Source organism: Rhagoletis zephyria, unplaced genomic scaffold, assembly GCF_001687245.7.
Source record: "Rhagoletis zephyria isolate East Lansing unplaced genomic scaffold, Rhagoletis_zephyria_1.1 Rzeph_scaffold_02996, whole genome shotgun sequence".
Classification (NCBI taxonomy): Eukaryota; Metazoa; Arthropoda; class Insecta; order Diptera; family Tephritidae; genus Rhagoletis; species Rhagoletis zephyria.
In genome coordinates this window covers 56,397-70,966 of record NW_016160080.1, presented here as the reverse complement: position 1 = coordinate 70,966, position 14,570 = coordinate 56,397, and the positions used below count along the sequence as shown (strand labels likewise).

The 14,570-nt window shown below is 36.0% G+C and overlaps 1 protein-coding gene across 1 annotated transcript in view; it reads left to right on the top strand.

Moving 5' to 3' along the window:
* The first annotated feature begins 4,492 nt into the window (after window positions 1-4,492).
* Window positions 4,493-14,570, top strand: part of klg (klingon) — a 59,461-nt gene continuing 49,383 nt past the window's right edge. The window contains exon 1 of the mRNA XM_017622967.1: window positions 4,493-6,039. Coding sequence (XP_017478456.1) covers window positions 5,706-6,039 — 334 coding nt within the window. The 5' untranslated portion in view covers window positions 4,493-5,705. The remainder of the gene's footprint in view (window positions 6,040-14,570) is intronic.

Below are 14,570 nucleotides of genomic sequence, written 5' to 3'. Positions count from 1 at the left end.
GCACCTTTTAAAAACACATGTTTGCATATGCCTGATTTTTCTGTGTATGCACATTTGTACGTGTGATATCCATGTGAGTATTTTTTCTATGTAATATTTATGCGCTTACTTATTTGATTGCGCAACTTCTAATGAAAGTCGACATTTACGCTAATTCAGCTGGTGTTATCCTGTGTAGGGCAGAGCACATAGCAACTTAATATGGTGCATACAAGTACTTACTTAAATATACATATGTTTATGCAGGTGTTCATTAGACCGCACCAGCTTACAAGTAATCAAAGGGAAAGTACGCCGTACACCACTTTTTCAACGGGTTTATTAGTTAGCCTCTCAGTAATGTTCGTGCCGAGTTTGGTGGGTTGGTAAAGCGGTCACTTGGGTAAAGCATTTCATAAAAGTGGGCGGTGCTACGCCAACAATTTTTTTTTTTGATTTTTTTAGCGTCAAAAATATATTTCTCATTGTAATTTTCAACAAAGTGGAACCAGTATTTTTTGGAAATAATTCAGTTACATGGGAGGTAGGCGTGATTACTGTCCGATCTCGTTGTCAACCTACATTGTATAAGAGCAACCTATGAACCAAATTTCGTTGAGATATCTCATATTTTACATGAGTTATCGCGTCCACGCACAGACGGACAGACTTGGCTTCATTAATTTCTCTATTCATTCTGAGCATTTTTGGTAGGTATAAGTATAGCTATATCGGTCTCGATCTAATTAGGCTGTTGCAAATAATCGTCATGTGTACAAAGTTAATATACCCTTGTGTACATGTATACTCTCCCTTCGAGAAAAAATCGTCGATATTTGATAATTTAGGATCTGGTCGTAAATGCCGGATTTACGAAGAAAAACATAAAAATACGTTGGCCAAACTTTTTTTCCACTTGACTTTGCGTACTTTTTTTTGCGGGTACGCTCTAATGTACATAATTACATACCTTTAAGGAGTGTATGTCCACACGCATGTACGCTGATTTAGATGCGCTACTACACAACGCCAACATAGAGACAGTTCCTATCTTCAGCATTAAGCACTCCATTGGGGAGTAACTTTTTGAGTAATTACTTTTGCAGCGGATTTGCACTGCAACGACCAACCAAACCCCAGCCTTCTGCGCTTAACCGTTGCTCCTCATACTGCATGTAAACGCATGTATTTGCGCGGCGCGGCTACTGTGCGATGAAAAGAAAAGTGAACAAGAAAAAAAAATGTTTTATTATTCCTCCTGGATATGAACATGCCATCCAAAGTGGCTGAGGGGTCCGCTTGCTTCGAGGCTATGTAAATGTACAACGCTAAGGCAAATGGACTATTAGGATGGCTGGCTATAACGCATACTACCCAGTGCTGGCTGTGGTCCGACTGAGCTGTCATAATTCAAACGATAATTATTAGCATCGGACGACTTTAGCAGTGACTTTTAATGGCTTGTAAGCATTGACTCGACGATGTGGCGTCCACGATGCGATGCTCGCAAGTTTGTTATCTACATGGCAGTGGTCGAGCAAGTTGGCAAACACGGTGGGGCGAACCTATGTACTCCGCTGCTGCATTTGCTTGCCTGTTCGGTATCTAAAAAAAAAGTTGTGTCGTCTTTTTTTTTAAGCTTTAAGCTTTCATCGCCGCTATGCCTGAATGCGATGTCACAACTTTGGGGTTAATCTAAATTTATAACTTAATTTTTTTGCCATTCAATGTTGAGCCACTCTCACTTGCTGTGTCTCTTTAATGCCTCGCCGCTCCACTACTCGAATGCTGGTCAGCTGATGTTTACAAACTCGTGTTTTAGCAGTGCAATTGTATGGCGTGTGGTAATGAAATAATTTACTTTTTCTGCGCGAAAGTTTCACTTTTTATACGTTTTCATATTTTATGCATTTTTTTTAGGCAACTTTTTGAGTTCTTGTTTTTACCAACCATGTAATAGCTATTAAATTATACGCACATTAAAGTTACTCGTTCGGTGGTGAGGGGTAAGAGAGCGCACGAGGCGGATGAACTGGATATGTTCGCCATGTTTTTTGTTTTTTCTTATTGAAAAGTTGAACACAACTCCTGTGGTATGCCACACATGTGTGTATGTACAAGAACTCGATGTACATGTGTGAGTATACATACATATATATATAGGAATTGGAAAAGGAAATACAAAGTTTGATAATTTAATATTTGCTAATTGCACGCTGTGGTGTCTTTTGCTGGATACTCATATAAAATGAAAGCTTCGCATTTCTGTGGCTATGGCGAACACACTTTTATTTTTGGATTTTAAATGTATTTGTTGTAGTGTAAGATGAATTGCTGAAGATAACAAATATTACATGCCTGTATACATACATATTTATTTATGTCTGGAATGTTTTGGGTTATACAAGAGTTAAGAAGAATATATTTAATTAAAATTGCTACTGAGCTAAAATAAGGAGCATCAAATGAAAGCACAAGGAGAGCTGTTTCTGGCAAAATGGAGATATATATACCTTGTTTATACCAACGCAAGAACCGCATTAACAAAAAACCAATTTGACTCAACACATATTTTTATAATATGGTAATAATATGATTTTCCAAAGAAAAAATACACGTTTGGTCGATTTTACCTCATGCCGCTGGATTGAGTAGAAAGGAATATGGCCACTATGGAGAAGTGGTATGATAGGAAATCAAACCTCCACATGCTTGCTAACTACTGCTGGACCTTGAAAGGCAAAAACAATTTTTTTTTGTTTCAAAAACTGGAGGGGCTAGAAAAATTTTGTAAATTCACTACAAATCAGCATCCGTAAGTCTATAAGATGAGGTCGGCCCCGTTTTTGAGATCAAATACGACCAAATTTTGTTGAAACGTGTAATCGGACACCCTAGTAAATATACAGACCATTTTGAAAAGTTCTAAACACACATGAAAGGTAAAGCCCAAAAGGTAAAGGCCAAAAGTTTCGAGGTAAAAATTTCAAGCACTATACTGTAGTAGTTTAATTAAAAATCAAACACAAAGAGAATTAAAAAAAAAAAAACAAATGAATGAGTAAATATCAATGTTCCTAGCTTTCTTCTTAGAAAATTCTCCTATGAATGGCCATTTGTAAGTAGACATTATATGCAGATTGCTTTTATTAACTTATTCGTTTTGTTCTCGAAAAACTGCGTACCAGGTTATTTTTGAGAAACAAAAAAAAAAAAATGTTTTCTGAAAGCCCCACAACCAGAAATGATTTCCAAAGTATAGGTGTTTCGACCACGTAAAGAGACCAATAAAGAGCTCGATAGGTTACGAAATAATCGGCTACTAAATGAGGGCCGGTATCCAACTGTGTATGTAGACGTCCTCCATTCTGAAGCTAACAGTATCGGATTAAACTATTCGAAAGGCAGAGCGTTGCGCGCAGAACACACTTAAACATACCGCTCGGGTCGATGACGGCCGCGATAATCTTATCCTTAAAGAGGTGATGGTTGTAACTTTTATTTTGTGTCTGTAAGCTTGGCCCGAAGTTTAATAATAGGCAAGGGTGTAAGGAAAAAGGCGATAAAGGAGCCTCGAAAAGGAAGATCTGGATCGGAATCACTTCTGAGCTACCTCTCCTTCACCTCATTTAACTCAATTTCAAGTTATTGCTGGGATCTAAGATTGTTGAGGTTTGTTCATCGATTCGAAAGGAACCGAAAAACGGTTCTGAAAGAATAGAAACTAGTTTCCAAAAGAGCCGAAAATCGGTATCGGTAGAACCGTAACTCTAATTCAAAGGAAAGAACCCAAAAACGGTTCCGGAATTACCGAAACTCAATTCCACAAAGACCGAAAAACGCAAGAACCAGAGCTCGATTGTAAAAGATTGGAATAACGTTTCCAGAAGAACCCAAAAATGATCCCGGAATAACCAAAAAAAAAATAAGTAACAAAAAGAACTGAAATTTCGGTTCAAAGAGAACCAAAAATTGAGCCTATTGAACAGAAAATCGGCCATATTGGCAAAAAAGTTGTTTTGGCATAACGTCTAAATATGACTATTAATATATATTATTATATTATATATATGTACATAAAAGAAAATTCTGGCTATCAACGCAGCTCAAGGTCATCTTTTGCAAGCGTATAAAATAAGCAAAAATTCGTGTTAAAGTAAAAGTGTGATTTCAGATTTTTAGCATTAATTCTGCTTAATTTAAAAAAGAAAAAAATTAGTTTTTATTCAAATTTACTATGATTTGTAAATGTATTAACTATTCAGTATTTTTGCATAAATAATTAGTGAGCAAAAAAATGTCGGCAATCTAATTTATGCCACATTTAAGCCTTCTGTCATGTATATGTACTATCAAAATGGGCTTGAAAATTTAAACTACACATATTTATATATATGTATGTATGTATTTAAATAAGTTTTAACAAAATTATATATATATTTTTTCATAAATATTTAAATGTATAATTTACCAAACGTGCTTAATTTGGTTTATTTTATTTTCAGGCTGCAGCAACAAGCCGCCACATTAAATACCAGTCAAGTGAATCAGCAAATAATTTAAATAAATCAAAGCTTGTCAGATATTCTCCAGAGTATTGCCTGCAGCTGCGTACGACTTGCACACCTGCTCCACTTTCGATTGCTCATCACTGTGTATGCGAATGTGAGTGCGGGTGTGTGTTTGGGTGTACGCATGCACAAGGATATATATGTATGTCATTTTGTGGCGAAAACGTGTTAAAAATTAATTTGCATAAATAGGAAATATTTGCATTGACAGAGCAAATATTTACAAACATATGTGCGTTGAAGCACCAAAAAAAAAATTCTCAATAAATAATAGCGAGTCACAATTGTTGAAAAGTGCAAATTTCAACGCGTACTTAACGTGATGATATTTATTTATTTATTTGTGATAAAATAAGTAATTGATTAATAAAGTGGAAAATTAACAAATACATACCGCAAACATACACACACACACACATACATAAGCGAAAGCGGTAGCTTGTGAAAGTGTGGGTGCAAATAGTGAAAGAAGGTAGTGTGCGCCGCCTAGTTGTGTGCAACGATATTCACCGGGAGAGCGTTTGCGCTTTTTCAAGCCACAGCTAATAAGAGGAAATGAAGTAAATTTTAAAAAGGCAGGAAACTCTTCAAAAAAAAAAGGGGCTTTTGAACGCTGAGTAAGGCTGTGAGAAGCAGAAAAACAGCATTTTAAAAGCGTAAATTAAATAACAAAGCCACTTTGCTAAGACTTAAGCGCTTTTATTGTTATTGCTTAAAAGCCAGTTTCTATAACACGGAAGTGGTAACACAAAGCAAGTATTAAATTGGCAGCAGAAAAAACGGCGCTTTCGTTCATAAGAGCATATACACAAACGAGAAAACAAAAGAGCTGAGAATAAAAACAAAATAGACGGTCATCAAACACGAAAAATAATTAACAAAGAAAAAAATTGCACAGCGCGCTGCATTACAAAAGCAACATTTGAACATACATACATACATATATACAAATACACATTCAAGTGTACCCATTTCGCTAACAATGCGCTTAATTTCGCATAGTATACATTGTGGCGCGCAAGCATATGCTGCCGTGGCGCTGCGAACACAATCAACCAGACCACTACTACTACCGGTGCCACCACCGCCGCTATAAAATCCGCCGTTACGAAACCGCGACCGACTCAAGCCGCTACGAAAACAATTGCCAGCGGAATGCGTAGTCAACGCACAGCCGACACACCATTTGCCGCTCGCATTGACTCGTCGACGCCTTTGGCTGCTTCACATTTGGTGGTTAGCTCTTTGGTGCTGCCGTCTGCAATGACGGCTTCAGCTGCTCCAACTACATCACCATCGCCATCGTCATCGTCGCCGTCGTCGTCGTCGTCGTCGTCGTCGTCGTTCACTTTTACGTCATCCACTTTATCTCGACGCCCCTACAGTGCATTCAGAATGAATTGCCCCATTTTAATTGTAATTAGCCTTGGTTGTATCCTGCATGCCAGTCTGCTGTGGAGCGGCGTAGCTGCAGCAATTTCAAATCGAGGTAAGTGCCAGCGACGTATTGCTGCTAAGTGAATGTGTGTAAAGTTATAGGTTAGTTGCAGGTAAAAGCGCTGAAGATATTTGCTTGAAAAGCACGCTCCATTTGCGTGAATTGTCTAAAATGCATTTAGAGCAACTGCGATGTGCTATATTATTATTATCAGCATCATGAAAGTATGCACAACTAAAATTGGATTTAAGTAGGCTACGTCTGCGTTTCTTAATTCATTATATGGCGTGCCATTAATTTGCTTAATTTTTCAAACTAGAAATTTCCTTAGACACAAAAAATGAAGCAATATTTTCAACGAGAAAGTAAAATTTAACTAAGTATGCATCTAAGTACACCTCGAAAAGCGCATTGTTTGTGCACGCATAATTTAAAGTACCTACCCGTGTGTGTGTATACCCTTTCAAAGGTACATAGGCTTAGTATTTACCCTACATATGCTTTCATACACATACATACATACATATTCACTACTCGAACATAATAAAAAAAACAGGAAGTTACGTAAACCGCGCACAATCTCCGCTTAACGCTACGCTTCTGTGTATTTATTTAGAAAACCGCAAAAGAAATATATGTATACCACATACATATATAGAAAGTGAAAAATGAATACGCTTAAATAAAAATGCGAGAAAAATGCGAATATAATTCCCCTTCCTTTGCATAGGATAATCTGCTACCTTGCCACTATCTGCCAGCCACAGCAGCACGTGCGTGTGCATACAAACTATGTATACCCGTACATTGCACATATGTATGTATGTACACACATAAGCACATTGTTTGAATTTGCTCCGCTTTAGTAACATCATATTTTTCTTTTAACAGCTGCTGGCATTTCCTTTCGCCTCCTTCTTTGCACACATTCATATTTTTTTCATAATTCTATACTATTTCTACAATCGCCATTCTCTCTCCAACCAGCTTTGTTTAACGCATCTCTTTGTTTACTCATAAACGCGCAAATTCTAGCCGGGGAAGTAGGTTGCGCAAGGTCCGCTGCTGCGGCGAGTAGTGAATTCGCTTGGCATACCAAATAGTTGCTAGTCGCTCTTCCCTTCTTCGCACTCCTCAAGGCACTATATGTTACTTATTTCATTGCGGGCATACACTCCATCCAACTTAAAAGCGCATGCTACTGAAAAACCAAAAACCACTCAGCACCTCAAATCGCACTGTGGTACTTCAAAGCGTGTTCACTAGGGTGGAACCAAGGAAAAGTTTTAAATGTTAAGCTCTCATCACCTAGGATATTTTTATTTGAAAAATAAGAATACCCGTATTTTTTTATTATTTTTTTTATTAGTAGTGGGATTCACATATTTTTGAAATTATAAAGTCCTTAAAAAAATCACGCGGTCAGATAAATGCGCATTTATATGCAGTTAATTATATGTAATATGAGGTGGACTTTTATAAAAAAATGCAAACATTGAATACACAATAGAAATATAGATAAATCTGGTCGAAATAGGGAGCTTATTTTGTTTCTGCCACCAGCATTATAAAGTTATTTCAACCAGAAAATAAATTTTTTGATTACATTTTTTTTTCATCGAGCTTTTTTCGACTTACCTTAAGTCATATATCGATAAAAATATTGATATCAATATCGATAGCAAATCAAATAACAATATCGATAACCAATCAAATAAAAATATCGATAACAAAATCGTTAAAAACAGGGATTACAACATCGATGACAATTTTGCTTAAAATAACGATAACAATATCAATAAAAATATCGATTATTATATCGATAAGTTCCAAAAATATCGATAACAAAAACGATAAAAATATCGATTATTAAATCGATAAGTCCCGAGAATCCCGAAAATCTCTAAAATCCCAAACTATTTGCCAGATTAAGTCTCCGTGTTTCTATCTATATCCTTTTCTCTATAATTAACTTTATTTTAATCTTTCTTCCTCTATCTTCATCTTTACTTTTATCGGTATCCTCATGCTCATGTTCTTCTTTATATTTATCTTTGTTTTTTACTTTAGAGTTTATGATTTTCTTCATCTACATATTTGCCTTCACCTTTGCCCTTTTATAAGTAAAGTGTTTAAATTTACATTGGTCGTTATTTTTGCCTTTAGCTTTACGCATCTTTTTTTTGTATGTTAACTTTTGCCTTTATCGTTTTCTTTTCTATGTATGTACGTACTCACCTTTACTTTCATTCTTGAATTGGCCTTTTTCTAAGTGTTATTCTTCAACCATTTATTAGCAAGTTTTTGTTAAACTAATACAATATTCATACGCAAAAGAAGCTTTTGTTTCAGCCCCAACCATTTCCGTTGCACCAGTTTCATGTGCAATTTCCGTTGAATTTTCCAGCCGACCCCGCTTGAATAAAAAGCAGGTTCCAACCCCATTTACCTATTATTTAATTGATGAAATTTTTTTATGTTACGTTTCTGAAAAATAATAAAAAATTCCCGGGATCTTAAAAATCGAAAAATTAACATCCCTAGTCAGCGCCTTCTCTCAAGAGCCACTAACAGTTCCTTAAGGACAACAACCCAAAGCTACGACAAAGCAACTCCACCTGGCGAAATAGATGTATATATTTTTGAACCCCACGCCCCCTACAGGCTGAGTTTTTTTGGAGGTTTTTCTGTCCATATAGTAAATAACATACATACGTCCTAAATATGAACCAACATCAAAATCAAATATCTAATGTTGAATAAGAAAAGTACAATCAGATCCTCCCTGCTTAATTTTCTGCACTGCATCTCAACATCTAGTCATTTACTTAGTAGTAAGACCGCAGCGCAACAACAATCGCGTACTGCCAATGGCAACAATAAAGTGGGTGCAGCGAACTACCATACGAAGTTGCAGTACCACCAAGTAACTCGTAGGCAGTTGTGGTTGGCGCTGGCCTGAATTTGTCACACGCAAGCAATATGCTACTTACTATCTCCACTCTACTCTGCATGGTTGCTGCATTGCGGCGCTGCTGGTCGGGCGATGTGGTTGAACGCGTGCTGGGCTGTGTGGGGTATTACATTGTGTGTTATATAATTGGTACAAATGTATGTAAGTCGGTACCTTTTGCGCTCAAAATTAAGAGTTTGCTGCTTTACTAAGCAAGAATTTCATATGAAAAAAAAAAAAATACCACCGGCAATTTCTCTTCGCTAAAGCTTACCAACGTGCCTACTAGGGATGTTTTGAATGCCATATTTTACTTATTCGCGAATGCGAATGTTAGGAACAACATTAAAAAAAATATAATCAACTTAAGTCATCGTTTTTAGTACTTAAAAATTTTGTAAAGAAATTAATTTTGCTGCCTTTTATCCCAGGAGGCGATTTCTTAGAAGCTCTTATATAAGGCCGGCTGCACTGAACAATTACTCACTTGGAACGCTGGCTGGTGGAGCGCTCAGATATTTGCGGGCCAGCTTTGGGAATTCGTCGTATTTTAGTTTAATTTTCCACCAACCGACAGGATTTTCAACGAGATGAGCTCGTTTTTCTTTAAGATAGACCTTCAATTGAGATTTAGTTTCACATTTTTTAATGTCTCCAGATTCTACATTCGAGCCTTCGCTTTCGCTGGCGGAATCTAAAATTATTTCTAGGTTGCTAATAAGACTTTTAGCAGTACTTGTTGAAGGCCCATCAATGTTGCTTGATATAATAATTAACCCTTTTGCGCCTGAAGCTAAAAGCTGGGTATTGTGCGCACCCTGGTTAAACAGACTTTAAGCCATTTCAATAATATTAGAGTGGACTCTCTGCCCAGGTACTCATTTGCATTCGCAAAACAAGCGCATCATTTCATGCGAATGCGAATGCAAATATTCGCAACATCCCTGGTGCCTACATATATGTATGTATATGTTGCATACTTACTTTCAACTGAAACTAAAATTCTAAACAATTGTTTTTATTTTTTATGTGCCACCACATCATGCGTGCGCGGGCGTTGGAGACAGCTTGCATTAAATGTAATCCGCTGTGCGGCGCACTGAGCATCTACACTTTGAGTCTAAAGTGTGTGTGCTCGCTTGTGTATGCTCAGATTTCCTACAGCCACTGATAGATACCGACCAACTCTCTCCTTGTCTGTGGTTTGAGTTTCTTTATGTACTTACATATATATTTTGTATACTTTGTCGTACTTTTTCTTTATGCTATAGTTATTTACTTATTTTGGCTTTTTATTTAACCTTATTTATTTTTTCCGACCTACTACATTGTATACTGCGCACGATTCACAGAGTGCTCAAGTACGTGCGGTCGCTGTTGTTTAACTTTTAACTTGACACAAATAGTGCAAAGTACCTGCGTACTTGTGCCAAAAGAAGTAAATTTTCAAACAACTATTATACAATTAAAAAGTTGCTAGCGCTGCAACGTGTGAAAAATAGTTAATTTAAAAAAATAAAAATAAAGATGCGTTGTAATTTTTTTTCTGATTTACTTGCATGCATTACTTTCAGTGCTGGTGAGTTTGTGTTGATCTGGTTTGCATTGCAGTTTGTTTTACATTTTGCTCTGTTCTGGTTACGTTAATATTTTTGTTTTAGTTTTGAAATTATTTACATATGTGGTTTTATTTTTATATACACATTTCTATTTAAATTTTTACCTTTATTTCGTTGTCACAAACTTTTTACAAGCAATAATAAGTATGTTACTCATACGCCCAGTGCGCCGCCTACAATGTGCTGTACACATACACATACATACATGAGGTCGCTACCATGTCAAACTATCGAATTATTTTATTTTACGTTATTCGTCGGCAAGTAAACATGTACCCAAAAAGGACAACAATTCCATTAATCAAATGTTCAGATATATATTAAACTCTTTTTATCCTACTGTTAACTGTTTTACCTAATCTTGCTATTTCTTCACTCGTGTTCACTCTACGAAATCACAAAATAAATTACAGAAATCTAAGAACTCCGCAACACACATGCAATCGATTGCAAGAACCGAAGAGAAACACGAAAATTCTGCTGCACATGCGCAATCGATCGCAAGAAAAGCAAAATTTTTTTAAAACATGCAATCTGTTTCTCGTCGACCGCTGTGTTGTAGTGGTAAGCAGTGCGCGCTTCCACTCCGAAGCACCAGGGTTCAAAACCTGGTCAAAGCAACATCGCAAAAATATAGAAAAAAAACTTTTCTTAACAGCGGTCGTCCCTCGGCAGGCAATGGCAAACCTCCGAGCATAGTTTTTATGGTTTCACAATTGGTTGAAAATTACGACCAAAACCGTCGTTTAAACATTTTCGAATTGTGTATAGATGTTGCTGCAACATGTTGAATTTGACATGTTTCGCCTGTTGTTTCACTACACATTNTTTACGTTATTCGTCGGCAAGTAAACATGTACCCAAAAAGGACAACAACTCCATTAATCAAATGTTCAGTTATATATTAAACTCTTTTTATCCTACTGTTAACTGTTTTACCTAATCTTGCTATTTCTTCACTCGTGTTCACTCTACGAAATCACAAAATAAATTACAGAAATCTAAGAACTCCGCAACACACATGCAATCGATTGCAAGAACCGAAGAGAAACACGAAAATTCTGCTGCACATGCGCAATCGATCGCAAGAAAAGCAAAATTTTTTTAAAACATGCAATCTGTTTCTCGTCGACCGCTGTGTTGTAGTGGTAAGCAGTGCGCGCTTCCACTCCGAAGCACCAGGGTTCAAAACCTGGTCAAAGCAACATCGCAAAAATATAGAAAAAAAACTTTTCTTAACAGCGGTCGTCCCTCGGCAGGCAATGGCAAACCTCCGAGCATAGTTTTTATGGTTTCACAATTGGTTGAAAATTACGACCAAAACCGTCGTTTAAACATTTTCGAATTGTGTATAGATGTTGCTGCAACATGTTGAATTTGACATGTTTCGCCTGTTGTTTCACTACACATTTGAAATTAAGCTTTGAAATAAAGATAAATATGATGAATATTCTGATCGATATAATAATCGATATTGCTATCGATAAAATAATCGATATTGTTATCGATACTGTTATTAGATAAATAACCGCTATTGTAATCGATATAATAATCAATATAATAATCGGTATAGTTATCGATAAAATAATGGATATTGTTATCGGTATAATAATCGATTAAATAATTGATTTTGTTATCGATTTAGTCATTTATATTGTTCACGATATGTACAATAATCGATACTGATGATTGTTATATTTATCGCTGAATTAATCGATGTTACAATCGTTGTATTTTTCTATATGTGTGTGGATATTGTTATCAGTGTTTTTATCAACACAGTTATCAACAGGGTTATCGATACACTAATCGGAACATGGAATGTGATCACATTACATGACATCACATCACATTTTATCACATGATATGAAGAGACATCACATGATATTACATCATATAATATGAGATCACATCACACGATATCACGTGACATGACATTAATGAGTTCAAGCGTTTCCCATTTTGTTTTACTTCGTATTGGAAATTAAACTTTGAAATAAAGATAAATATGAAGATGAAGAAACAAGTGATAACGATGAAGACAAAAAAGGCATAAGTGAAGATAAAGGCGAAAATTGAGACAAAGGCGAAAATTGAGTCAAAGGCAAAAATGGAGACAATGTGAAATACATAAGAATTAGGTTAACAGAGCTGAAATCGAAATCGAAAATTGTAGTATGTACCACAAAAACGTATATTTTCTATAAAAAATCATAACTCAGAAAAAAAAATCTTCGTTATTAGAGATTTGTGTTGATTGTAGTTCAAAGTGTATCTTTCCCGGTAAAAAAGTTTGAGAGAAAAAAAATACACTTTTTGAGAAATTAAATTTAAAAAAATTTGCACTTTTTGTTTATTGTTAAATAAAATATTTTAAATAATGAAAATCAATAATTATATCATAATATCTTGAAGTGACAAGAATTACTGACATTTGAGTAAAACCATTGTTGGAATCTATTGAATTTTGACAAAGTTATGGACATTAAAAAAAAAAATTCTCACTGTCAATTCGAATAATCGATTGTTGCCTGAAAAACAAAATCGCGTTTAATTCTCCCGAAATATTTTTCCGAGCCAAAAGAAAAAATACGTGTCTCATTATTTGGACCAACAAACAATGTATTTGAGTTTGGTCGAAATTAAAAATCATGCTCGTACCTGACCGGTTGTCTGGAAATGGAAAGCATCTCANCATTAAAAAAAAAATTCTCGCTGTCAATTCGAATAATCGATTGTTGCATGAAAAACAAAATCGCGTTTAATTCTCCCGAAATATTTTTCCGAGCCAAAAGAAAAAATACATGTCTCATTATTTGGACCACAAACAATGTATTTGAGTTCGGTCGAAATTAAAAATCATGCTCGTACCTGACCGGTTGTCTGGAAATGGAAAGCATCTATGTATATCTTAAAATTCGAATTTTTTGCTGGCGAAGATATGCCGTTCAAGCACGTTTTATATGGACAAAATTATAATTCGCAGAAATGCCATTAAACACAAAAATGTTTACAGTTTTACCACAAGATTGCATTTGTAGACAAATTGTGTATTGCTTTAGTGGATTTTGAACAGAACCAAACCATTTTGTGGAGTGGTTTTCGGTTCGGTTTACTAATTTCAAATAAAAATGGATCGGTTCGTGGTTCGGTTCGAAGCCCGAAAAAATCGACAGTTTTGTTCAAAAATCGGTTCAGTTTAAAACCGTTGTGCAGGCCTCANAATTTTGTGGAGTGGTTTTCGGTTCGGTTTACGCATTTCAAAATAAAAATGGATCGGTTCGTGGTTCGGTTCGAAGCCCGAAAAAATCGACAGTTTTGTTCAAAAATCGGTTCAGTTTAAAACCGTTGTGCAGGCCTCATGGAAATCAAACCTTACCTTATCTTGTAGTAGGTAATATTAACTTACCTAAGGTGGTATTGGACACTCACTTCGACATTATATCCTCCAATTTCTCAAACTAAGTGGCTTAAACTATTTAACCTTACATATATACATGTACCGTTAATGTGGCCGCTCCCTTAACAACAGCATTTTTTGCTATGCCACGCACCATATAGTTTTGTTTGACGCCTCTACGGCTTGGAGCCCAGTACCAATAAATTAATATACTCGTAGCAACTTCTCTGACCCGCGGCCCTATTCCTTGATGCAAAAGCTTCGGCCTAAAATATGCTGCTATGATAAGGTAGCTTGAATGGCTCTCCTATGCCCAATTATTGCAGTCAATTCCGGCTCCTACTCTCCAGCCTTATTCTCTTTTAACTTATGGCTTATTCTTTATCCTCTATAGCATTTCCAAAGGCACTCATTCTCCGGCTTCTTGAAAACCAATACTATGCTCGTACATAGTTCCATAGTTACAATTCATTAGATTTTCTTTCATGTAATTACCTCGCGCCTCTTGCACTTAGTTTGACCATTTCCTCACAGCCAACAAATATGAAGTAAACGCAAGCATTTTAACCTACATACATACATACATACATACATATATGTATGCATTTGA